Raw genomic sequence first — 26,487 nt, 5'->3', positions numbered from 1 at the left:
GGGGTATACCAGATTGTTACAGTGAGGGTGTGGGTTATATCAGTGAATGACAGTGAGGGGTGTGGGGTATATAAGAGAGTGTTACAGTGAGGGGTGTGGGGTATATCAGAGTGTTACAGTGAGGGTGTGGGGTATATCAGTGAATGACAGTGAGGGGTATGGGGTATATCAGAGAGTGTTACAGTGAGGGGTGTGGGGTATATCAGAGAGTGTTACAGTGAGGGGTGTGGGGTATATCAGTGTGTTACAGTGAGGGGTGTGGGGGATATCAGAGTGTAACAGTGAGGGGTGTGGGGGATATCAGAGTGTAACAGTGAGGGGTGTGGGGTATATCAGAGTGTTACAGTGAGGGGTGTGGGGTATATCAGAGAGTGTTACAGTGAGGGGTGTGGGGTATATCAGAGAGTGTTACAGTGAGGGGTGTGGGGAATATCAGAGTGTTACAGTGAGGGGTGTGGGGTATATCAGAGTGTTAGAGTGAGGGGTGTGGGGTATATCAGTGTGTTACAGTGAGGGGTGTGGGGGATATCAGAGTGTTACAGTGTGGGTGTGGGGTATATCAGAGTGTTACAGTGAGGGGTGTGGGGTATACCAGAGTGTTAGAGTGAGGGGTGTGGGGTATATCAGTGTGTTACAGTGAGGGGTGTGGGGGATATCAGAGTGTAACAGTGAGGGGTGTGGGGTATATCAGAGTGTTACAGTGTGGGTGTGGGGTACATCAGTGTGTTACAGTGAGGGGTGTGGGGTATATCAGAGTGTTACAGTGTGGGTGTGGGGTATATCAGAGTGTTACAGTGAGGGGTGTGAGGTATACCAGAGTGTTATAGTGAGGGGTGTGGGGTATATCAGAGTGTTACAGTGAGGCGTGTGGGGTATACCAGATTGTTACAGTGAGGGGCGTGGGGTATATCAGAGTGTTACAGTGAGGGGTGTGGGGTATATCAGAGTGTTACAGTGAGGGGTGTGGGGTATATTAGAGTGTTACAGTGATGGGTGTGAGGTATACCAGATTGTTACAGTGAGGGTTGTGGGGTATATCAGAGTATTACAGTGAGTGGTGTGGGGTATATCAGAGTGTTACAGTGAGGGGTGTGGGGTATACCAGAGTGTTACAGTGAGGGGTGTGGAGTATACCAGAGTGTTACAGTGAGGGGTGTGGTGTATAACAGAGTGTTACAGTGTGGGGTGTGGGGTATATCAGAGAGTGTTACAGTGAGGAGTGTGGGATATATCAATGTGTTATAGTGAGGGGTGTGGAGTATTTCAGTGTGTTACAGTGAGGGTTGTGGGGTAAAGAAGAGTGTTATAGTGAGGGGTGTGGGGTACACCAGAGTGTTACAGTGAGGGGTGTGGTGTATAACAGAGTGTTACAGTGTGGGGTGTGGGATATATCAGTGTGTTACAGTGAGGGGTGTGGGGTATATCAGAGTGTTACAGTGAGGGGTGTGGGGTATATCAGTGAATGACAGTGAGGGGTGTGGGGTATATCAGAGTGTTACAGTGAGGGGTGTGGGGTATATCAGAGAGTGTTACAGTGAGGGGTGTGGGGTATATCAGAGTGTTACAGTGAGTGGTGTGGGGTATACCAGAGTGTTAGAGTGAGGGGTGTGGGGTATATCAGTGTGTTACAGTGAGGGGTGTGGGGTATATCAGAGTGTTACAGTGAGGGGTGTCGGGTATATCAGAGAGTGTTACAGTGAGGGGTGTGGGGTATATCAGAGTGTTACAGTGAGGGGTGTGGGGTCAAGCAGAGTGTAAAAGTGAGGGGTGTGGGGTATATCAGAGTGTTACAGTGAGGGGTGTGGGGTATATCTGAGTGTTACAGTGAGTGGTGTGGGTATATCAGAGTGTTAGAGTGAGGGGTGTGGGGTATATCAGTGTGTTACAGTGAGGGGTGTGGGGGATATCAGAGTGTAACAGTGAGGGGTGTGGGGTATATCAGAGTGTTACAGTGAGGGGTGTGGGGTATATCAGAGAGTGTTACAGTGAGGGGTGTGGGGTATATCAGAGTGTTACAGTGAGGGGTGTGGGGTAAAGCAGAATGTAAAAGTGAGGGGTGTGGGGTATATCAGAGTGTTACAGTGAGGGGTGTGGGGTATATCAGAGTGTTACAGTGAGTGGTGTGGGGTATACCAGAGTGTTAGAGTGAGGGGTGTGGGGTATATCAGTGTGTTACAGTGAGGGGTGTGGGGGATATCAGAGTGTAACAGTGAGGGGTGTGTGGTATATCAGAGTGTTACAGTGAGAGGGTGTGGGGTATATCAGAGTGTTACAGTGAGGGGTGTGGGGTATATCAGAGTGTTACAGTGAGGGATGTGGGGTATATCAGAGTGTTACAGTGAGGGGTGTGGGGTATATCAGAGTGCTACAGTGAGGCGTGTGGGGTATACCAGATTGTTACAGTGAGGGGCGTGGGGTATATCAGAGTGTTACAGTGAGGGGTGTGGGGTATATCAGAGTGTTACAGTGAGGGGTGTGGTGTATATCAGAGTATTACAGTGAGGGGTGTGGGGTATATCAGTGTGTTTCAGTGAGGGGTGTGGGGTATACCAGAGCGTTACAGTGAGGGGTGTGAGGTATATCAGAGTGTTACAGTGAGGGGTGTGGGGTATATCAGAGTATTACAGTGATTGGTGTGGGGTATATCAGAGTGTTACAGTGTGGGGTGTGAGGTATATCAGAGTGTTACAGTGAGGGGTGTGGGGTATATCAGATTGTTACAGTGAGAGGGTGTGGGGTATTTCAGAGTGTTACAGTGTGGGGTGTGGGGTATATCAGAGTGTTACAGTGAGGGGTGTGGGGTATATCAGTGTGTTACAGTGAGGGGTATAGGGTATATCAGTGTGTTCCAGTGAGGGGTATGCGGTATGTAAGATGTTACAGTGAGGGGTGTGGGGTATATCAGAGTGTTACAGTGAGTGGTGTGGGGTATATCAGTGTGTTACAGTGAGGGGTGTGGGGTATGTCAGATGTTACAGTGAGGGGTGTGGGGTATATCAGAGTGTCAGAGTGAGGGGTGTGGGGTATTTCAGAGTGTTACAGTGAGGGGTGTGGGGTATATCAGAGTGTTACAGTAAGGGGTGTGGGGTATATCAGAGTGTTACAGTGAGGGTGTGGGGTCTATCAGAGTGTCACAGTGAGGGGTGTGGGGTATATCAGTGTGTTACAGTGAGGGGTGTGTGGTATATCAGTGTGTGACAGTGAGGGGTGTGGGGTATATCAGAGAGTGTTACAGTGAGGGGTGTGGGATATATCAATGTGTTATAGTGAGGGGTGTGTGGTATATCAGTGTGTTCCAGTGAGGGGTGTGGGGTATATAAGAGTGTTACAGTGAGGGGTGTGGGATATATCAATGTGTTATAGTGAGGGGTGTGTGGTATATCAGTGTGTTCCAGTGAGGGGTGTGGGGTATATCAGAGTGTTACAGTGAGGGGTGTGGGATATATCACTGTGTTACAGTGAGGGGTGTGGAGTATTTCAGTGTGTTACAGTGAGGGGTGTGGGGTATATCAGTGTGTTACAGTGATGGGTGTGGAGTATTTCAGTTTGTGACAGTGAGGGGTGTGGGGTATATCAGAGTGTTACAGTGAGTGGTGTGGGGTATATCAGTGTGTTACAGTGAGGGGTGTGGGGTATTTCAGAGTATTTCAGTGAGTGGTGTGGGGTACATCAGAGAGTGTTACAGTGAGGGGTGTGGGGTATATCAGAGTGTTACAGTGAGGGGTGTGGGGTATATCAGAGTGTTACAGTGTGGGTGTGGGGTATATCAGAGTGTTACAGTGAGGGGTGTGGGGTATATCAGAGTGTTACAGTGAGGGGTGTGGGGTATATCAGAGTGTTTACAGTGAGGGGTGTGGGGTATACCAGAGTGTTACAGTGAGGGGTGTGGGGTATATCAGAGTGTTACAGTGAGGGGCGTGGGGTATATCAGAGTGTTACAGTGAGGGGTGTGGGGTATATCAGAGTGTTACAGTGTGGGTGTGGGGTATATCAGAGTGTTACAGTGTGGGTGTGGGGTATATCAGAGTGTTACAGTGAGGGGTGTGGGGTATATCAGAGTGTTACAGTGAGGGGTGTGGGGTATATCAGAGTGTTACAGTGAGGGGTGTGGGGTATATCAGAGTGTTACAGTGAGGGGTGTGGGGTATATCAGAGTGTTACAGTGAGGGGTGTGGGGTATATCAGAGTGTTACAGTGTGGGTGTGGGGTATATCAGAGTGTTACAGTGAGGGGTGTGGGGTATATCAGAGTGTTACAGTGAGGGGTGTGGGGTATTTCAGAGTGTTACAGAGAGGGGTGTGGGGTATATCAGAGTGTTACAGTGAATGGTCTGGGGTATATCAGAGTGTTACAGTGAGGGGTGTGGGGTATATCAGAGTGTTACAGTGAGGGGTGTGGGGTATATCAGAGTGTTACAGTGAGGGGTGTGGGGTACATCAGAGTGTTACAGTGAGGGGTGTGGGGTACATCAGAGTGTTACAGTGTGGGTGTGGGGTATATCAGAGTGTGACAGTGAGGGGTGTGGGGTATATCAGAGTGTTACAGTGAGGGGTGTGGGGTATATCAGAATGTTACAGTGAGGGGTGTGGGGTACATCAGAGTGTTACAGTGTGGGTGTGGGGTATATCAGAGTGTGACAGTGAGGGGTGTGGGGTATATCAGAGTGTTACAGTGAGGGGTGTGGGGTATATCAGAATGTTACAGTGAGGGGTGTGGGGTATATCAGAGTGTTACAGTGAGGGGTGTGGGGTATATCAGAGTGTTACAGTGAGGGGTGTGGGGTATATCAGAGTGTTTACAGTGAGGGGTGTGGGGTATATCAGAGTGTTACAGTGAGGGGTGTGGGGTATATCAGAGTGTTACAGTGAGGGGTGTGGGGTAAAGCAGAATGTAAAAGTGAGGGGTGTGGGGTATATCAGAGTGTTACAGTGAGGGGTGTGGGGTATATCAGAGTGTTACAGTGAGTGGTGTGGGGTATACCAGAGTGTTAGAGTGAGGGGTGTGGGGTATATCAGTGTGTTACAGTGAGGGGTGTGGGGGATATCAGAGTGTAACAGTGAGGGGTGTGTGGTATATCAGAGTGTTACAGTGAGAGGGTGTGGGGTATATCAGAGTGTTACAGTGAGGGGTGTGGGGTATATCAGAGTGTTACAGTGAGGGATGTGGGGTATATCAGAGTGTTACAGTGAGGGGTGTGGGGTATATCAGAGTGCTACAGTGAGGCGTGTGGGGTATACCAGATTGTTACAGTGAGGGGCGTGGGGTATATCAGAGTGTTACAGTGAGGGGTGTGGGATATATCAGAGTGTTACAGTGAGGGGTGTGGTGTATATCAGAGTATTACAGTGAGGGGTGTGGGGTATATCAGTGTGTTTCAGTGAGGGGTGTGGGGTATACCAGAGCGTTACAGTGAGGGGTGTGAGGTATATCAGAGTGTTACAGTGAGGGGTGTGGGGTATATCAGAGTATTACAGTGATTGGTGTGGGGTATATCAGAGTGTTACAGTGAGAGGGTGTGGGGTATTTCAGAGTGTTACAGTGTGGGGTGTGAGGTATATCAGAGTGTTACAGTGAGGGGTGTGGGGTATATCAGATTGTTACAGTGAGAGGGTGTGGGGTATTTCAGAGTGTTACAGTGTGGGGTGTGGGGTATATCAGAGTGTTACAGTGAGGGGTGTGGGGTATATCAGTGTGTTACAGTGAGGGGTATAGGGTATATCAGTGTGTTCCAGTGAGGGGTATGCGGTATGTAAGATGTTACAGTGAGGGGTGTGGGGTATATCAGAGTGTTACAGTGAGTGGTGTGGGGTATATCAGTGTGTTACAGTGAGGGGTGTGGGGTATGTCAGATGTTACAGTGAGGGGTGTGGGGTATATCAGAGTGTCAGAGTGAGGGGTGTGGGGTATTTCAGAGTGTTACAGTGAGGGGTGTGGGGTATATCAGAGTGTTACAGTAAGGGGTGTGGGGTATATCAGAGTGTTACAGTGAGGGTGTGGGGTCTATCAGAGTGTCACAGTGAGGGGTGTGGGGTATATCAGTGTGTTACAGTGAGGGGTGTGTGGTATATCAGTGTGTTACAGTGAGGGGTGTGGGGTATATCAGAGAGTGTTACAGTGAGGGGTGTGGGATATATCAATGTGTTATAGTGAGGGGTGTGTGGTATATCAGTGTGTTCCAGTGAGGGGTGTGGGGTATATAAGAGTGTTACAGTGAGGGGTGTGGGATATATCAATGTGTTATAGTGAGGGGTGTGTGGTATATCAGTGTGTTCCAGTGAGGGGTGTGGGGTATATCAGAGTGTTACAGTGAGGGGTGTGGGATATATCACTGTGTTACAGTGAGGGGTGTGGAGTATTTCAGTGTGTGACAGTGAGGGGTGTGGGGTATATCAGAGTGTTACAGTGAGGGGTGTGGGGTATATCAGTGTGTTACAGTGAGGGGTGTGGGGTATTTCAGAGTATTTCAGTGAGTGGTGTGGGGTATATCAGAGAGTGTTACAGTGAGGGGTGTGGGGTATATCAGAGTGTTACAGTGAGGGGTGTGGGGTATATCAGAGTGTTACAGTGTGGGTGTGGGGTATATCAGAGTGTTACAGTGAGGGGTGTGGGGTATATCAGAGTGTTACAGTGAGGGGTGTGGGGTATATCAGAGTGTTTACAGTGAGGGGTGTGGGGTATATCAGAGTGTTACAGTGAGGGGTGTGGGGTATATCAGAGTGTTACAGTGAGGGGCGTGGGGTATATCAGAGTGTTACAGTGAGGGGTGTGGGGTATATCAGAGTGTTACAGTGTGGGTGTGGGGTATATCAGAGTGTTACAGTGTGGGTGTGGGGTATATCAGAGTGTTACAGTGAGGTGTGTGGGGTATATCAGAGTGTTACAGTGAGGGGTGTGGGGTATATCAGAGTGTTACAGTGAGGGGTGTGGGGTATATCAGAGTGTTACAGTGAGGGGTGTGGGGTATATCAGAGTGTTACAGTGTGGGTGTGGGGTATATCAGAGTGTTACAGTGAGGGGTGTGGGGTATATCAGAGTGTTACAGTGAGGGGTGTGGGGTATTTCAGAGTGTTACAGTGAGGGGTGTGGGGTATATCAGAGTGTTACAGTGAATGGTGTGGGGTATATCAGAGTGTTACAGTGAGGGGTGTGGGGTATATCAGAGTGTTACAGTGAGGGGTGTGGGGTATATCAGAGTGTTACAGTGAGGGGTGTGGGGTACATCAGAGTGTTACAGTGAGGGGTGTGGGGTACATCAGAGTGTTACAGTGTGGGTGTGGGGTATATCAGAGTGTGACAGTGAGGGGTGTGGGGTATATCAGAGTGTTACAGTGAGGGGTGTGGGGTATATCAGAATGTTACAGTGAGGGGTGTGGGGTATATCAGAGTGTTACAGTGAGGGGTGTGGGGTATATCAGAGTGTTACAGTGTGGGTGTGGGGTATATCAGAGTGTTACAGTGAGGGGTGTGGGGTATATCAGAGTGTTACAGTGAGGGGTGTGGGGTATATCAGAGTGTTTACAGTGAGGGGTGTGGGGTATATCAGAGTGTTACAGTGAGGGGTGTGGGGTATATCAGAGTGTTACAGTGAGGGGTGTGGGGTATATCAGAGTGTTACAGTGAGGGGTGTGGGGTATATCAGAGTGTTACAGTGTGGGTATGGGGTATATCAGAGTGTTACAGTGTGGGTGTGGGGTATATCAGAGTGTTACAGTGAGGGGTGTGGGGTATATCAGAGTGTTACAGTGAGGGGTGTGGGGTATATCAGAGTGTTACAGTGAATGGTGTGGGGTATATCAGAGTGTTACAGTGAGGGGTGTGGGGTATATCAGAGTGTTGCAGTGAGGGGTGTGGGGTATATCAGAGTGTTACAGTGAGGGGTGTGGGGTTTTTCAGAGTGTTACAGTGAGGGGTGTGGGGTATATCAGAGTGTTACAGTGAGGGGTTGGGGGGATATCAGAGTGTTACAGTGAGGGGTGTGGGGTATATCAGAGTGTTACAGTGAGGGGTTTGGGGTATATCAGAGTGTTACAGTGAGGGGTGTGGTGTATATCAGAGTGTTACAGTGAATGGTGTGGGGTATATCAGAGTGTTACAGTGAGGGGTGTGGGGTATATCAGAGTGTTACATTGAGGGGTGTGGGGTATATCAGAGTGTTACAGTGAGGGGTGTGGGGTATATCAGAGTGTTACAGTGAGGGGTGTGGGGTATATCAGAGTGTTACAGTGTGGGTGTGGGGTATATCAGAGTGTTACAGTGAGGGGTGTGGGGTATATCAGAGTGTTACAGTGAGGGGTGTGGGCTATATCAGAGTGTTACAGTGAGGGGTGTGGGGTATATCAGAGTGTTACAGTGAGGGGTGTGGGGTATATCAGAATGTTACAGTGAGGGGTGTGGGGTATATCAGAGTGTTACAGTGAGGGGTGTGGGGTATATCAGAATGTTACAGTGAGGGGTGTGGGGTATATCAGAGTGTTACAGAGAGGGGGGTGGGGTATATCAGAATGTTACAGTGAGGGGTGTGGGGTATATCAGAATGTTACAGTGAGGGGTGTGGTGTATATCAGAGTGTGTTACAGTGAGGGGCGTGGGGTATATCAGAGTGTTACAGTGAGGGGTGTGGGGTATATCAGTGTGTTACAGTGAGGGGTGTGGGATATATCAGAATGTTACAGTGAGGGGTGTGGGGTATATCAGAGTGTTACAGTGAGGGGTGTGGGGTATATCAGTGTGTTACAGTGAGGGGTGTGGGATATATCAGAATGTTACAGTGAGGGATGTGGGGTATCAGAATGTTATCTTGAGGGGTGTGGGGTATATCAGAATGTTACAGTGAGGGGTGTGGGGTATATCAGAGTGTTTACAGTGAGGGGTGTGGGGTATATCAGAGAGTGTTACAGTGAGGGGTGTGGGGTATATCAGAATGTTACAGTGAGGGGTGTGGGGTCTATCAGAATGTTACAGTGAGGGGTGTGGGGTATATCAGAATGTTACAGTGAGGGGTGTGGGGTATATCAGAATGTTACAGTGAGGGGTGTGGGGTATATCAGAGTGTTTACAGTGAGGGGTGTGGGGTATATCCGAGAGTGTTACAGTGAGGGGTGTGGGGTATATCAGAATGTTACAGTGAAGGGTGTGGGGTATATCAGAGAGTGTTACAGTGAGGGGTGTGGGGTATATCAGAATGTTACAGTGAGGGGTGTGGGGTATATCAGAATGTTACAGTGAGGGGTGTTGGGTATATCAGTTACAGTGAGGGGTGTGGGGTATATCAGACAGTTACAGTGAGGGGAGTGGGGTATATCAGAGTGTTACAGTGAGGGGTGTGGGGTATATCAGTGTGTTACAGTGAGAGGGTGTGGGGTATATCAGAGTGTTACAGTGAGGGATGTGGGGTATATCAGAGTGTGGCAGTGAGGGGTGTGGGGTATATCAGTGTGTTACAGTGAGTGGTGTGGGGAATATCAGAGTGTTACAGTGAGGGGTGTGGGGTATATCAGAGTGTTACAGTGTGGGCGTGGGGTATATCAGAGTGTTACAGTGAGGGGTGTGAAGTATACCAGAGTGTTACAGTGATGGGTGTGGGGTATACCAGAGTGTTACAGTGAGGGGTGTGGGGTATATCAGAGTGTTACAGTGAGGGGTGTGGGGTATATCAGAGTGTTGCAGTGAGGGGTGTGGGGTATACCAGAGTGTGACAGTGAGGGGTGTGGGGTATATCAGAGTGTTGCAGTGAGGGGTGTGGGGTATATCAGAGTGTTCCAGTGAGGGGTGTGGGGGATACCAGATTGTTACAGTGAGCAGTGTGGGGTATATCAGAGTGTTACAGTGAGGGGTGTGGGGTATATCAGAGTGTTACAGTGAGGGGTGTGGGGGATACCAGAGTGTTACAGTGAGCGGTGTGGGGTATATCAGAGTGTTACAGTGAGAGGGTGTGGGGTATATCAGAGTGTTACAGTGAGGGGTGTGGGGTATATCAGTGTGTTACAGTGAGAGGGTGTGGGGTATATCAGTGTGTTACAGTGAGGGGTGTGGGGTATATCAGAGTGTTACAGTGAGGGGTGTGGGGGATACCAGAGTGTTACAGTGAGCGGTGTGGGGTATATCAGAGTGTTACAGTGAGAGGGTGTGGGGTATATCAGAGTGTTACAGTGAGGGGTGTGGGGTATATCAGTGTGTTACAGTGAGAGGGTGTGGGGTATATCAGTGTGTTACAGTGAGAGGTCTGGGGTATATCAGAGTGTTACAGTGAGGGGTGTGGGGTATATCAGTGTGTTACAGTGAGGGGTGTGGGGTATATCAGAGTGTTACAGTGAGGGGTGTGGGGTATATCAGAGTGTTACAGTGAGGGGTGTGGGGGATACCAGAGTGTTACAGTGAGGGGTGTGGGGGATATCAGAGTGTTACAGTGAGGGGTGTGGGGGATATCAGAGTGTTACAGTGAGGGGTGTGGGGTATATCAGAGTGTTACAGTGAGGGGTGTGGGGTATATCAGAGTGTTACAGTGAGGGGTGTGGGGTATATCAGTGTGTTACAGTGAGAGGGTGTGGGGTATATCAGTGTGTTACAGTGAGAGGGTGTGGGGGATATCAGTGTGTTACAGTGAGGGGTGTGGGGTATATCAGTGTGTTACAGTGAGAGGGTGTGGGGTATATCAGAGTGTTACAGTGAGGGGTGTGGGGTATATCAGAGTGTTACAGTGAGGGGTGTGGGGTATATCAGAGTGTTACAGTGAGGGGTGTGGGGTATATCAGAGTGTGACAGTGAGGCGCGTGGAGTATACCAGATTGTTACAGTGAGGGGCGTGGGGTATATCAGAGTGTTACAGTGATGGGTGTGGGGTATATCAGAGTGTGACAGTGAGGCGCGTGGAGTATACCAGATTGTTACAGTGAGGGGCGTGGGGTATATCAGAGTGCTACAGTGAGGGGTGTGGGGTATATCAGAGTGTTACAGTGAGGGGTGTGGGGTATATCAGAGTGTTACAGTGAGGGGTGTGGGGTATATCAGTGTGTTACAGTAAGAGTGTGTGGAGTATATCAGAGTGTTACAGTGAGGGGTGTGGGGTATATCAGAGTGTTACAGTGAGGGGTGTGGGGTATATCAGTGTGTTACAGTGAGGGGTGTGGGGTATATCAGAGTGTTACAGTGAGGGGTGTGGGGTATATCAGTGTGTTACAGTAAGAGTGTGTGGAGTATATCAGAGTGTTACAGTGAGGGGTGTGGGGTATATCAGAGTGTTACAGTGAGGGGTGTGGGGTATATCAGTGTGTTACAGTAAGAGTGTGTGGAGTATATCAGAGTGTTACAGTGAGGGGTGTGGGGTATATCAGAGTGTTGCAGTGAGGGGTGTGGGGTATACCAGAGTGTTACAGTGAGGGGTGTGGGGTATATCAGAGTGTTACAGTGAGTGGTGTGGGGTATATCAGTATGTTACAGTGAGGGGTATGGGGTATATCAGATGTTACAGTGAGGGGTGTGGGGTATATCAGAGTGTTGCAGTGAGGGGTGTGGGGTATATCAGAGTGTTGCAGTGAGGGGTGTGGGGTATACCAGAGTGTTACAGTGAGGGGTGTGGGGTATATCAGAGTGTTACAGTGAGTGGTGTGGGGTATATCAGTATGTTACAGTGAGGGGTATGGGGTATATCAGATGTTACAGTGAGGGGTGTGGGGTATATCAGAGTGTTGCAGTGAGGGGTGTGAGGTATACCAGAGTGTTACAGTGAGTGGTGTGGGGTATATCAGATGTTACAGTGAGGGGTATGGGGTATATCAGATGTTACAGTGAGGGGTGTGGGGTATACCAGAGTGTTACAGTGAGTGGTGTGGGGTATATCAGTATGTTACAGTGAGGGGTATGGGGTATATCAGATGTTACAGTGAGGGGTGTGGGGTATATCAGAGTGTGACAGTGAGGGGTGTGGGAGATATCAGAGTGTTACAGTGAGGGGTGTGGGGTATATCAGAGTGTTACAGTGAGGGGTGTGGGGTATATCAGAGTGTTACAGTGAGGGTGTGGGGTCTATCAGAGTGTTACAGTGAGGGGTGTGGGATATATCAGTGTGTTACAGTGAGGGGTGTGGGGTATATCAGAGTGTGACAGTGAGGGGTGTGGGGTATATCAGAGTGTTGCAGTGAGGGGTGTGGGGTATACCAGAGTGTTACAGTGAGGGGTGTGGGGTATATCAGAGTGTGACAGTGAGGGGTGTGGGAGATATCAGAGTGTTACAGTGAGGGGTGTGGGGTATATCAGAGTGTTACAGTGAGGGGTGTGGGGTATATCAGAGTGTTACAGTGAGGGTGTGGGGTCTATCAGAGTGTTACAGTGAGGGGTGTGGGATATATCAGTGTGTTACAGTGAGGGGTGTGGGGTATATCAGAGTGTTACAGTGAGGGGTGTGGGGTATATCAGTGTGTTACAGTGAGGGATGTGGGGTATATCAGAGTGTTACAGTGAGGGGTGTGGGATATATCAGAGTGTTACAGTGAGGGGTGTGGGGTATATCAGAGTGTTACAGTGAGGGGTGTGGGGTATATCAGAGTGTTACAGTGAGGGATGTGGGGTATATCAGAGAGTGTTACAGTGAGGGGTGTGGGATATATCAGTGTGTTACAGTGAGGGGTGTGTGGTATATCAGTGTGTTACAGTGAGGGATGTGGGGTATATCAGAGAGTGTTACAGTGAGGGGTGTGGGATATAACAGAGTGTTCCAGGGAGGGGTGTGGAGTATTTCAGTGTGTTACAGTGAAGGGTATGGGGTATATCAGAGTGTTACAGTGAGAGGTGTGGGGTATTTCAGAGTATTACAGTGAGTGGTGTGGGGTATATCAGAGTGTTACAGTGAGGGGTGTGGGGTATATCAGAGTGTTACAGTGAGGGGTGTGGGGTAAAGCAGAGAGTTACAGTGAGGGGTGTGGGGTATATCAGAGTGTTACAGTGAGGGGTGTGGGGTATAACAGAGTGTTACAGTGAGGGGTGTGGGGTATAACAGAGTGTTACAGTGAGGGGTGTGGGGTATAACAGAGTGTTACAGTGAATGGTGTGGGGTATATCAGAGTGTTACAGTGAGGGGAGTGGGGTATATCAGAGTGTTCGAGTGAGCGTTGTGGGGAAAACTGAATGTTACAGTGAGGGGTGTGGGGTATATCAGAGTGTTACAGTGAGGGGTGTGGGGTATATCAGAATGTTACAGTGAGGGGTGTGGGGTATATCAGAATGTTACAGTGAGGGGTGTGGGGTATATCAGAATGTTACAGTGAGGGGTGTGGGGTATATCAGAATGTTACAGTGAGGGGTGTGGGGTATATCAGAATGTTACAGTGAGGGGTGTGGGGTATATCAGAGTGTTACAGTGAGGGGTGTGGGGTAAAGCAGAGAGTTACAGTGAGGGGTGTGGGGTATATCAGAGTGTTACAGTGAGGGGTGTGGGGTATATCAGAATGTTACAGTGAGGGGTGTGGGGTATATCAGAATGTTACAGTGAGGGGTGTGGGGTATATCAGAGTGTTACAGTGAGGGGTGTGGGGTAAAGCAGAGAGTTACAGTGAGGGGTGTGGGGTATATCAGAGTGTTACAGTGAGGGGTGTGGGGTATATCAGAATGTTACAGTGAGGGGTGTGGGGTATATCAGAGTGTTACAGTGAGGGGTGTGGGGTAAAGCAGAGAGTTACAGTGAGGGGTGTGGGGTATATCAGAGTGTTACAGTGAGGGGTGTGGGGTATATCAGAATGTTACAGTGAGGGGTGTGGGGTATATCAGAATGTTACAGTGAGGGGTGTGGGGTATATCAGAGTGTTACAGTGAGGGGTGTGGGGTAAAGCAGAGAGTTACAGTGAGGGGTGTGGGGTATATCAGAGTGTTACAGTGAGGGGTGTGGGGTATAACAGAGTGTTACAGTGAGGGGTGTGGGATATAACAGAGTGTTACAGTGAGGGGTGTGGGGTATAACAGAGTGTTACAGTGAATGGTGTGGGGTATATCAGAGTGTTACAGTGAGGGGAGTGGGGTATATCAGAGTGTTCGAGTGAGCGTTGTGGGGAAAACTGAATGTTACAGTGAGGGGTGTGGGGTATATCAGAGTGTTACAGTGAGGGGTGTGGGGTATATCAGAATGTTACAGTGAGGGGTGTGGGGTATATCAGAATGTTACAGTGAGGGGTGTGGGGTATATCAGAATGTTACAGTGAGGGGTGTGAGGTATATCAGAATGTTACAGTGAGGGGTGTGAGGTATATCAGAATGTTACAGTGAGGGGTGTGGGGTATATCAGAATGTTACTGCGAGGGGTGTGGGGTATAACAGAGTGTTACAGTGAGGGGTGTGGGATATATCAGAGTGTTACAGTGAGGGGTGTGGGGTATATCAGAGTGTTACAGTGAGGGGTGTTGGATATATCAGAGTGTTTCAGTGAGGGGTATGGGGTATATCAGACAGTTACAGTGAGCGGTGTGGGGTATATCAGAGTGTTATAGTGAGGGGTGTGGGTATATCAGAGAGTTACAGTGAGGGGTGTGGGGTATATCAGACAGTTACAGTAAGGGGTGTGGGGTATATCAGAGAGTTACAGTGAGGGGTGTGGGTATATCAGAGAGTTACAGTGAGGGGTGTGGGGTATATCAGACAGTTACAGTGAGGGGTGTGGGTATATCAGAGAGTTACAGTGAGGGGTGTGGGGTATATCAGACAGTTACAGTGAGGGGTGTGGGGTATATCAGACAGTTACAGTAAGGGGTGTGGGGTATATCAGAGTGTTACAGTGAGGGGTGTGGGGTATATCAGAGTGTTGCAGTGAGGGGTGTGGGGTATATCAGACAGTTACAGTAAGCGGTGTGTGGTATATCAGAGTGTTACAGTGAGGGGTGTGGGGTATATCAGAGCGTTACAGTGAGGGGTGTGGGTTATATCAGAGTGTTACAGTGAGGGATGTGGGGTATATCAGACAGTTACAGTGAGAGGTGTGGGGTATATCAGAGTGTTACAGTGAGGGGTGTGGGGTACATCAGAGTGTTACAGTGAGTGGTGTGGGGTATATCAGAGCGTTACAGTGAGTGGTGTGGGGTATCTCAGAGTGTTACAGTGAGTGGTGTGGGGTATATCAGATTGTTACAGTGAGTGGTGTGGGGTATATCAGAGAGTGTTACAGTGAGGGATGTGGGGTATATCAGAGCGTTACAGTGAGGGGTGTGGGTTATATCAGAGAGTGTTACAGTGAGGGATGTGGGGTATATCAGACAGTTACAGTGAGAGGTGTGGGGTATATCAGAGTGTTACAGTGAGTGGTGTGGGGTATATCAGAGCGTTACAGTGAGGGGTGTGGGTTATATCAGAGAGTGTTACAGTGAGGGATGTGGGGTATATCAGACAGTTACAGTGAGAGGTGTGGGGTATATCAGAGTGTTACAGTGAGTGGTGTGGGGTATCTCAGAGTGTTACAGTGAGGGGTGTGGGGTACATCAGAGTGTTACAGTGAGTGGTGTGGGGTATATCAGAGCGTTACAGTGAGTGGTGTGGGGTATCTCAGAGTGTTACAGTGAGTGGTGTGGGGTATATCAGAGAGTGTTACAGTGAGGGATGTGGGGTATATCAGAGTGTTCCAGTGAGGGGTGTGGGGTATATCGGGGAGTGTTATAGTGTTTTCGGACTCCGTGGAACGGTGTGTGGTCGAGAAGTCGACATTGATCTGCAGCCTGGGCTCGCACTGTGCGGTGACAGTCAGTGACCAGGCTGAGACTGGAAAGGTCGGTGAGGGGGGGCGGTGAAACTTTGGCTGGCTTTGGCGAGGAGGGCAGCGGGTGTGGTGCAAGGGGGCAAAATAGGTCATTTCGAGTCCGGACATATCTGTGAGTGAGAAACCGTCATCTCCCTCAATTACTTTCAGAGAATCATAATACGTCGGGGCACACTGGGAGGCCATTCGGCCCATCGTGTCTGTGCTGGCTCTTTGAAAGCAATCCAGTTAATTGTGCTCCCCTTCTCTTCCCCCCCCCCTCACAGACATGCAAATTTTTTCCCCTTCCAAGTATTTCTCCAATTCCCCCTTTTGAAAGTTACTATTGAATCTGCTTCCACCGCCCTTTCAGGCAGCGCGTTCCAGATCACAACAACTCACTGCGTTAAAAATAAAATTCTCATCTCCCTCCTCCCTCTGGCTCTTTTGCCCATTCTGGTAAATCTGTGTCTCTATGGTTACCGACCCTGCCGCCAGCGGAAACAGCTTCCCCTTATTCACCCTCTCGAAACTCTTCACGATGAAATCGCCTTTTCTGCTCTGCGGAGAAAAACCCCTCGCGTCCCCAGTTCATCGAAGTCGACATACCCCGTGCCCTCTCCAAGGCTGATTATTTACCGGGGCAATTTTGAGTGGGGGTTTTTTTTTTGTTCTGTCCAGTGGTCAGAAAAGGGTTAGTTTCAGCTGCACTTCTCAACCTTTCCTGCCTCCCCAGCACCCTCCCCAAAGCAAACCTCTTGTGCTCCTTTAATTTGGCCAGACATTGATGGGGAGTCATGAATGGCACATCCCGTTACCCTGTGCCTTTAATATTTCCCTGCATTCTAGAAATTGCCTTTTTGCAGCCTGGGAGGAGCAGACAGTGGCACCAAGAGGGAGGAAGCGGTTTTTGATGTTTTTCTTTGCACCTTCTCGCTTCTGCACCTTGATTTTTTTGTTGTGAAACAGACAGAATCCACATTAAAGCAGCTCCCCATTTTTTGTTTGGCTGAAACTGAAAATATTGTTCCTTTTGCAAGGATGAGCGGCGGGGTGTACGGAGGAGGTAAAAGGAACTCATGGTGTTTTGTTCGACTTGCTTCGCCTTTTCAATTGCCCTTTGTGCAAAAAGTCGGATTGCATGACATTTTCAGCCAGGGGGGGGAAATCATTTGCAGGGCCGCTGCAAGCTCGCTTTAAGACGCCCCGGCGGGGCTTTTAGGGTTGTGCAGCTGAAATTGTCGCGGATCCTTGCGCTGCTCCCGTGGGGTGGGGGTTTATTTGTGTTTTATTTGTGCAGGGTTTGAAAGTCGTTTCCCCCTTTTCATGTCCTGTTGCTGTGGCTTGAATGTGTTTGGATGGTATCTAAATTCTTTTTTATATATAAATCCAAAGTGGGGGTCAATGTTGGGGAGTTGGATGGTCAGATTTCAGAGCTCCAGGAGGCAATGGAGTGGGTGCCCCTCCCCGGTGTGGTGCAGGCTGGACAAGCAGAGGGAGAGTGACCGCCGCCTCTTCCGGCCAACAGCGCCCTTGCAGCCGGTTAATACAATAACAACAGCTTGCATTTGTGTAGCCCCTTTTTGAACAGAGTAAAACATGCAAGAGGCTCTTCACAAGGGCGTGAACGAACAAAATTTGACCCCGCGCCACATCGGGCGATATTCGGACGAGTGGCCTAAAGCTCGGTCAAAGAGGTCGGGTTTGGGGAGCGTCTTGAAAGAGGAGAGGGAGAGGCGGAGAGGTTTAGGGAGGGAATTCCAGAGCGCGGGGCCCAAGGCAGCTGAAGGCACGGCCGCCAATGGTGGAGCGATGGGAATCGGGGTGGGGGTGGTGTTGCACAAGAGGCGAGAATCGGGGGAGCGCAGAGATCTCGGACACCGGAAACACCACCCATTAGTGTCTGTACCTTTAACCGGTGCTGTGTTAATTCCTACACATGGTCATGCTAACTGTGTCGCCTTCTCTCTCCATCAGATGAGGTGGGAGCTCTCGTGTTTGATATCGGTTCATACACCGTGAGAGCTGGTTACGCCGGAGAGGACTGCCCGAAGGTACAGCATTGGTGATACAGGCACCTTGCCTATCTGTCGTCTCCCTGTGTTGTTGTCTGTCTCTTACCCCGTCGGTCCAGCCGCCAGTGACTCTTTCTCCGCGACAACCTAGGTTCCGCTCAGCACTGTCTCGAACCTTAACTGCATCTTAGATTCCTAAACACAATTGCCCCACCTCCCCGCTCTCAAACTTCACTCATTGCTCCCACTCTCAACCCAATAGACAAACCTTCGTACCTCCCTCCGCTTTCTCCTCGCCTTTGGGAATCGCTAGAGAGGAGATTTATAAGGATGTGGCCAGGACTGGAGAATTCCAGTTGTGAGGCAAGATTGGTTAGGCCGGGGTTGTTTTCTTTGGAACAGAGGAGGCTGAGGCGAGACTTAATTGAGGCGTGTAAAATTAGGAGGGGCTAGAGTGGATAGGAAGGACCTTTCCCACAGCAGAGAAGTCAATAACCGGGGGGGGGGGGGGGGGGGGGCGTCGATTTAAAATAATTGGTGGAAGAATTAGAGGGGAGTTTGGGAGAATATCTTTCACCCAGAGGGTGGTGGGGGTCTGGAGCTCACTGCCTGAAAGGGCGGTAAAGGCACAGACCCTCATTGCATTTATATATATAAAAAAAGCACTTAGATATGTACTGAAAGTGCCATAAGCTACAGGGCTACAAACTAAGAGGTAGAAAGTGGAATTAGGCTGGAAAACTCGGCCGGTACAGAAACGATGGGCCAAATGGCCTCTTTCTGTGCCCATAAATTTCTATAATTCAAAATAAACTACAGGCCTCTAAACCCCTAGCTTGGTGTCACCCTGCTGATTATTTCCTGAGCTCCCTCATGTCCTCTGCTACTTTTTCTAACCTTGGTGATGTCCTGCACTCTGGGTCTGGGGTCCCCTGGCCAGGACTCCACTCGGTTGGGAGTTTTGGATTTCGGCCTGCTCTGCAGGGGGGGTGGGGTGGAGGGGTTGTGGGGGGTGCAGTGGGCAATGATGCTCGCCCGAAGTAGCCGGTGCATGACGGTGGGTTAGGTTAGCTGGTCCACTTGGCTGAGATAAGGCACTCTGTCTCTCCTCCAAGGGGTCAGTGACAACAAACAATGCACGTTGGTCGTATATGAGCCACAGGGGCAGTTGGTGTGAGGGGATCAGGAAAGAACAGACTGGTGCATTAGAGAGAAGGCTTCTGAGATTGGAGGGTGTGTGAGGAGCATTTTATGGAGAACGGGGGAGACCTTACTCTGTATCTAACCCCCGTGTTGTCCCTGTCCTGGGGAGTGTTTGATGGGGACAGTGTAGAGGGAGCTTTACTCTGTATCTAACCCCCGTGCTGTCCCTGTCCTGGGGAGTGTTTGATGGGGACAGTGTAGAGGGAGCTTTACTCTGTATCTAACCCCCGTGCTGTACCTGTCCTGGGAGTGTTTGATGGGGACAGTGTAGAGGGAGCTTTACTCTGTATCTAACCCCCGTGTTGTACCTGTCCTGGGGAGTGTTTGATGGGGACAGTGTAGAGGGAGCTTTACTCTGTATCTAACCCCCGTGCTGTACCTGTCCTGGGGAGTGTTTGATGGGGACAGTGTTGAGGGAGTTTTACTCTGCATCTGTCTATGTATCTCACTGAAATTTCCTCCCTACCTCTTTCCACTTGCCTCTCTCATCATTCTAAGGACCCACCCAAACAATCTAGCCTTGCGTTTCCCTCCCAAACCTTCCCTTCCTGGCTGAAACTTTCCGTGTTTCACACCTATGGGACCGGCTCTACCCTAAAGCTGGCCGACAGATATATTGCTCCTCGTCTCTGTGATTTCGCTCGAGAGCTGCGATTAAAACAAATGTTTTTTTTTTCCCCCGTCAATCTTCGGTTCCTCAGGCAGATTTCCCGACGACAGTGGGCCTCATCAATCATGACGAGGCAGCCATGGAGATCGACGGCGAGAAGGACACAAACTCAGGGAAGACGTATTACATCGACACCAACTCGCTGCACGTCCCCAGGGAGGGTGTGGAGGTCATCTCCCCTCTGAAGAACGCAATGAGTGAGTGAGTGACTGAGGGGGTCGCGTGGGCTCTGGGTCCCTTCCGCTGCTTGACCCAAGAGGCCATTGGTCAGGGCTGAGCTGGCTATTCTCCCATGGGGGCCATCACAGCTTGACTGTAACCTTCCCCCAAATACCCACACGTGAGTTTGATAACTCGGAGCTCGCAGCGCTATTGAAGTACTCTCAGTAATACAGCACCTGTGGTCTACCTAACGTACTAATGGTGACTGACAGGGAAAGACTCTTCGGCCCATCCCTCAAAACTGTACTGCCTTGTACCTCGTGATGTAGACACCCCCCACCATGTGACCTCCAGGGAGAGGCAAAGAATCAGATTCAAGACCCAGACCACGTCAGGGGGAAAACGTCATCTGGGAAATGCCTGTCTGATCCCCCTCGGCGATCAAAACTAATCCAGGAGACCGCGCTAGCCCCGATCAGGCAACACCTACATTTTATACCAGGTGACCTCCATCCCATTCAGAATCCAAGATTAAATTTAACAGGAGGGACGCATCCAATGCGCGAAAGACTTACCGAGTACTGGATACACCAGATTTACCTTGCTCTTGCTCACTTTGGATGATGTGTAAAATCAACCAGCACAGAAGGAGGCCATTCAGCCCATTTGTCTGTGCTGGCTCTTTGAAAGAGCTATTAGTCCCACTCGTTCCCTGTCGCCCTGCAGACTTTTCCTTTCCAAGTATTGATCCGATTCCCCTTCTGAATATTACTATTGAATCTGCTTCCACCACCCTTTCAGGCAGTTCCCTCGCAGTTTAAAGGATGGGATCCTTATACCGTAAAATACTCAATGTTGTAAGATGAGGTTGTGTGCCCCCTTCAGGTCACAAAGGCTAACTGCTGTTAAGTAAGTACTGGCAGAGGTCAGTCGGAGCTTAATTGCATTTTTGTGTGCTTGCTTTCTGCAAACTTTTTTCCGTGTTGTTGTTCTGTGCTCTATCTGCTTCAGCTAACTGTCTTTATTCCCTGTTTTTTCCAGATTTACTTCTCTCCCTTTTGTTTTTCTGATCACTCTTCTTTCTTTCAGTCTTTTCTTGATCCTTTATATCTCTCCATCTCTTTTTCTCTCCCTCTGTTTCTTCCATCTAATTTTCTCCTCACTCTGACTCTGTCTCTCTTTCTCCCTCTTTTTCTCTCTCTCCCTCTCTCTCTCTTACAGGTTTTCTCTCCCTCTTTCTGTCTCTGTCCCTCTTTTCCCCTCTCTGTCCCTCTTCTCCCCTCTCCCTTCCTCAGTCTCCTTCTCTCTTTTTGGCTCTTTTTCCCTCTCTCCCCCCACCCCCCCAACCTCATTGCTGTGCTTACACTGTCCTGTTTCCTGTGTTATTCCCCTATAGTTGAGGACTGGGATTGCTTCCAGGCGATTCTGGATCACACCTACACCAAACACATCAAGTCTGAGCCAAACCTGCATCCTGTTCTCATGTCGGAGGCACCGGTAAGCAGAGCTCTCTGAAACTGGGGGACTGAGAACTGCAACGAATTGGCAACACAGCTGAGACAAGCCAGAGGATGGTCTGTGCAGATCAAGTACCGCTTTGTTACTACGGGGCACTTTTCTGCGATCAGGCCTGAGACACATTCATAGGACAGTGTAGAGGGAGCTTTACTCTGTATCTAACCCCATGCTGTAACTGTCCTGGGAGTGTTTGATGGGGACAGTGTAGAGGGAGCTTTACTCTGTATCTAACCCCGTTTTTTTTTTTAAAAAACAGAAATAAACAAAAACTTAAATTAAAATGCCATTCTCGGCGTCGACAATGCACTCCAGTCCCTGCGGTGCCCACCGGTCGCGGAAGGCCTCAAGCGTACCGGCGGACACCGCATGCTCCTTTTCCAGGGACACCCGGGCGCGAACGTAACCGCGGAAGAGGGGCAGGCAATCGGGGAGGACGGAACCCCCGACGGCCCGCAACCTGGACCTGTGAATTGCCACCTTGGCCAGGCCCAGGAGCAGACCGACGAGGAGATCCTCGTCCCGGCCCAAGCCCCTCCGCACCGGGTGCCCAAAGATCAGGAGCGTGGGACTGAAGTGCAGCCAGAATTTGAGGAGCAGCCCCTTCAGATACTCAAAGAGGGGCTGCAACCTCGCACACTCCATATAAATGTGGAACACGGACTCGTCCATGCCGCAGAAAGTACAGGTGGCCTGGGAGTCCGTGAACCTACTTAAAAGCCTATTGCACGGGACTGCTCTGTGCAGCACCCTCCATCCCAAGTCCCCGATGTAAAGGGGGAAGACTCCCACGTAGAGAGACCTCCATCGGGGTTTCCCCTCGCCGCCAGATGGCAATGCGGACCGCCAAGGCGTGTCCGGCCGGCTGACGAGGGCGAGGAAGTGGAGAGTGTGCAGGAGCAGCCCGTACAGGAAACCCCACCGCGCCGATTGGAATGGCATGGAGGGCATTTCCGAGAGGCGGCTCGGGTTGTGCGGGACCGGCTCCCGAGGAGGGTTTCGGGGCCTGGGGGTCAGCTCCGCCGGGATCACTCCGCACTCCCGAGCCCCCTCGCCACCCGCAGTGAGGGGCGTCCCGGGGGTTTCGGCTACTCCTCCGCCCGCCGGACTGTCCCCGGAGTCGGCTGCCCGGACAGCCGAGGCGCTCTCCTCCGCCGGCGGGGGAGCACCCTGACTGGAGGCGACCATGTTCCAGACTCGGAATAGATCCCGGTAAAAGACAGGCAACTCCCTCAGAGAGGCGCGGCTAACGGACTCCACCGGGAGCTGCGTGTCGTCTTGAAGGCAGTGACACTGGCGGAAAAAATACGTCGCCAGCACACACCATCTGGGAGGACGCTTGACGTACAGGTATCTCTGCAGGGTCCGAAGGCGGAGAGTCGCAGCCTGGGTGCGGACGCACACCAGCGACTGACCGCCCTCCTCGATCGGGAGACTCAGGACCGCGGCAGAGACCCAGTGTTTCCTCTTGCCCCAGAAGAAATCAACGAGTTTTTTCTGGATCTTGGTGGCAAATACAGGGGGCGGGGCCAAAGTGACCAACCGGTACCACAACATGGAGGCCACCAGTTGGGTTATGACCAACGCTCGGCCCCTGTAGGAAAGCACTCGGAGCAGTCCTGTCCAGCGCCCCAGCCGAGCGGTGACTTTCGCCTCCAACTCCTGCCAGTTTGCCGGCCAGGCTTCCTCAGCGGGGCTAAGGTGGACTCCCAGATAGAGGAGGTGCGTGGTGCTCCACGCAAAAGGTGTCATCTCCTCCGGCAGGGAGTCCACCCGCCACTGACCAACCAGGAGTCCGGAACATTTCTCCCAATTGATCCTCGCGGAGGACGCGGCAGAAAAGGTCAGCTGGCAGTCGCGCATCCTCCGCAAGTCAACGGGATCTGTGATTGCGAGGAGCACGTCGTCGGCGTAAGCCGAGAGGACGACCCGCATGGCCGGCTCGCGCAGAGCCAATCCCGTCAACCTCCTGCGAAGCAGGCACAGGAAGGGCTCCACGCAGATGGTATACAATTGGCCGGACATGGGGCATCCCTGACGCACTCCTCTCCCAAAGCGAAGGGGCGTCGTCAAGGACCCGTTAACTTTGACTAGACACTCTGCGGTGGCGTATAAATGTCGGACCCGGGCCACAAAATGCGGCCCGAGTCCGAAAGCACGCAGAGTCCCGAAAAGGTAATCGTGATCCACCCTGTCGAACGCCTTCTCCTGATCGAGGGAGAGAAAGGCGACCGACTGACCAGTCCTCTGGGAAAGATGGATCAGGTCTCGGACCAGGTGGATGTTGTCCTGGATGGACCGGCCCGGGACCGTGTAGGACTGGTCGGGGTGGATCATGTGGGCCAGCACAGAGCCCAGGCGGGTAGACATGGCCCGGGCAAAGATCTTATAATCCGTGCTGAGGAGGGAGACCGGACGCCAGTTTTTAAGCAGGCGGAGATCGTCCCTCTTCGGCAGCAGGACGATGACCGCCCTGCGCCACGAGAGGGACATCTCCCCGGTCGCCAGGCTTTCCCCCAGGACCCGCGCGTAATCGTCCCCCAGGACATCCCAGAACGCCCTGAGGAACTCCACGGTCAACCCATCCAGCCCTGGGGATTTGCCCCTCGAGAGCTGGTGGAGGGCGCCAGTCAGCTCCGCCAACGTGAGCGGAGCCTCCAAACCTTCAGCGCCCTCCGGGCTGACCTGCGGCAGGTCCTCCCACAAAACTCTGCGCACATCCTCGCTGGACGGTTCCAGAGAGAACAACGCACTGTAATAAGTACGGACCAGGAGGCCCATTCCCTCCGGATCCGTGATGGAGGATCCGTCGTCGGCCAGCAGCTCAACGAGCTGCTTACGGACCCCCCGCCATTTTTCCAGCGAGTAGAAGAAGGGTGAGGCGCGGTCCAAATCTTCCAGGATCTGGATCCGCGACCTCACGTACGCGCCTCGGGACCCTATGAGCTGCAGGTCCCTCAGCGCGCCCTTCTTCTCTTTGTACGCCTGCCACAGGGCCGGGTCCACGACGGCATGACCGAGGCGGGACTCCAAGTCGAGCACCTCCCTCTCAAGGCGCCCGATCTCGGCTTCCCGCCTCTTGGTCGACCCCTTCACGTACTCCTGACAGAAGACGCGGATGTGAGTCTTGCCCACATCCCACCATAGCCTCGAGGAGGGGAAGCCCCCCTGCTTCCTTCTCCAGTCGGCCCAGAATTGACAGAACGAGTCCCGAAATCGCACGTCCTCCAGCAGCCGGTTGTTGAAGTGCCAGAACGTGGACCCCGCCCGCGTGCGGAGCGGAGTGAACTCCGCCCACACCAGGTGGTGGTCCGAGCACGGCACCAGCCGCATGGAGGCCGCCGAGACGCGGGAGACATGCGCCTGCGAAATGTAGAGGCGGTCGATTCGCGACCCCCCTCCTCCAGACCTCCACGTGAAGGCGCTGGAGTCGGGATGGAGATTCCGCCAGACGTCCACCAAGTTAAGGGAGCTGATCAGTTCCCTCAACTTCTCCACCGACGCTTGGCCGCGCTGGGGACCGGAGCGATCCCCCACCTCGAGGGTGCAGTTAAAATCCCCCCCCGAGGATGATGCACTCGCTGCTATCGATGGAGCTCAAGAGAGCGGACACTTCTTCAAAGAAGCGCGCTTGCAACGCGCCGGGCCTGGGTGCGTACACGTTCACAAAGTGGAGCGGCACGCTACCCAGGCGAACGGCGAGGTGGAGCAAGCGGCCCGGCACTAGCTCCTTGACCCCCAAGATCTCCGGCTGAAAAGTCGGGGCCAACAAGATAGCCACCCCACTAGAAATAGGGGTGAGGTGACTCATGTAGACCCCACCCTGCCACTCCAGGAGCCAGGTGGCTTCGTCTCCCGGAACGGTGTGGGTTTCCTGCAGAAAGCTCACCGCGTATCTCCCTTCCCTAAGGACTGAGAGATTGTGAAATCTGCGGTGAGCCCCTCTGCTGCCGTTGATGTTGAGGCTGGCTATGGTTATCTTCATGTCAAAGGTAATTAAAACCCGTCACAAACACCTCACTGTGAGGAGGGAGTGGAAGTGCACCTGGCCCTCCACTCCCCCAGCAACCCATTGAGGAACACATTAAAACGGCGCCTCTCAACCAGTTTCACGTCCGCACGCTTGCCCGCTATCTTAAGGGCGGCACGGACGGACTGTATGATCAGCGCCAGATTCGACCAACGGTCGAGGGCCAGCTGAACTTTATTGCGGCAACCCCTGCAAGCCGCAAGGAAATTCCGGAGTTCCGCCGTGGGGATGAGAGGAGATTCGGTGGGAGGCACGAGGGACTCCACCACCTCACTGGCGATGGAATCAAGATCATCCTCCGTGCCCCGCACCGAATCCCCATCCTCCTCCGGGTCGTCACCGCCAGCAGCTGACACATCTACCACACACTGTGGGGCGGACGTCCCGGCCGCGCCAGCTGGTCCCGCCTCCGTCACGATCCCACCCCCCGGATCGATGGTGGAGGTGTCCTCTCTGGGTTCTATTGTGAAACTGGAGCCTGTAGGCACCAGCGGTTCAGGACCCCCCTCCACCTCCGTCCCCAGGGCAATGAGTGGTCCAGGGGAGACAGAAGTTCCGGACTCCGGGAAACCAGCCGGAGCCGAGACTGGAGGCGGAGGGAGGAGGCCATCTCCCGCTCCGCCAGCACCCACAGGCCCAGCAGATGGGGCAGCATTCTCAGTTATAACTGGGTCGGGTGTCTCCTGGTTGGTGGTGGACTCCGGCTGGGAGGCCCGACCCTTTGGGGCCTCGCCCTCCCCTTCATTCAGGGCACCCGACCCAGTAGCAGTGGAAGAATGGGCGGCGTCCCCAGGCTCCCCCACCACAAGCAGGGCCCCACTTACTCCTTCAGGAGGGGCCTCATGTACCGGGGCCATCCCCTCCCCTCCATCCTGAGGAATAGGGAGCACCTGCCCGGACTTTGTAGCCTTGGTGGTGGCGGTAGGGGGAACCTGAGGACCAGAAACAGGAGGCAGCTCCCCTCCAACAGATGGGCCCTGCATCTCAGGGCCGTGTTATTTCTGTGGAGGGGTGCCTTCTCCTCTTTTTCGCACTTGGGTGCAGAGACTCAGAGACCTCCATGTCATCAGAGGCCTCCGCCTCCACACCCTTTTTTCCCTTTCTTGTCACCCTCGGCCTGAGCCCAGCCCTGGGACAGGTGGATTCCATGGGAATGGGCTGAGCTCAGGCTCGGGTTGAGTCAAAG

The 26,487-nt window shown here is 51.9% G+C and overlaps 1 protein-coding gene across 3 annotated transcripts in view; it reads left to right on the top strand.

Moving 5' to 3' along the window:
- LOC137357308 (actin-like protein 6B) overlaps nt 1–26,487 on the top strand; it is a 125,832-nt gene that overhangs the window by 79,894 nt on the left and 19,451 nt on the right. For 2 of the 3 annotated variants that reach the window (XR_010971174.1, XM_068023545.1), the window contains exons 1-4: nt 16,586–16,772; nt 17,684–17,760; nt 19,626–19,791; nt 21,153–21,253. Coding sequence is in view for 2 of the 3 variants with exons in the window: in XM_068023545.1 (XP_067879646.1) it covers nt 16,748–16,772; nt 17,684–17,760; nt 19,626–19,791; nt 21,153–21,253 (369 nt within the window). In the remaining variant the exon portion in view is untranslated. Of the gene's footprint in view, nt 1–16,585; nt 16,773–17,683; nt 17,761–19,625; nt 19,792–21,152; nt 21,254–26,487 lie in introns of those variants that run through there. The other variant, XM_068023546.1, reaches the window with a different exon arrangement.

This window comes from Heterodontus francisci, chromosome 48 (genome assembly GCF_036365525.1).
Source record: "Heterodontus francisci isolate sHetFra1 chromosome 48, sHetFra1.hap1, whole genome shotgun sequence".
In the NCBI taxonomy this organism is placed as follows: Eukaryota; Metazoa; Chordata; class Chondrichthyes; order Heterodontiformes; family Heterodontidae; genus Heterodontus; species Heterodontus francisci.
The sequence above is the reverse complement of the archived record's forward strand: the minus strand, read 5'-3'. Positions and strand labels throughout refer to the sequence as shown.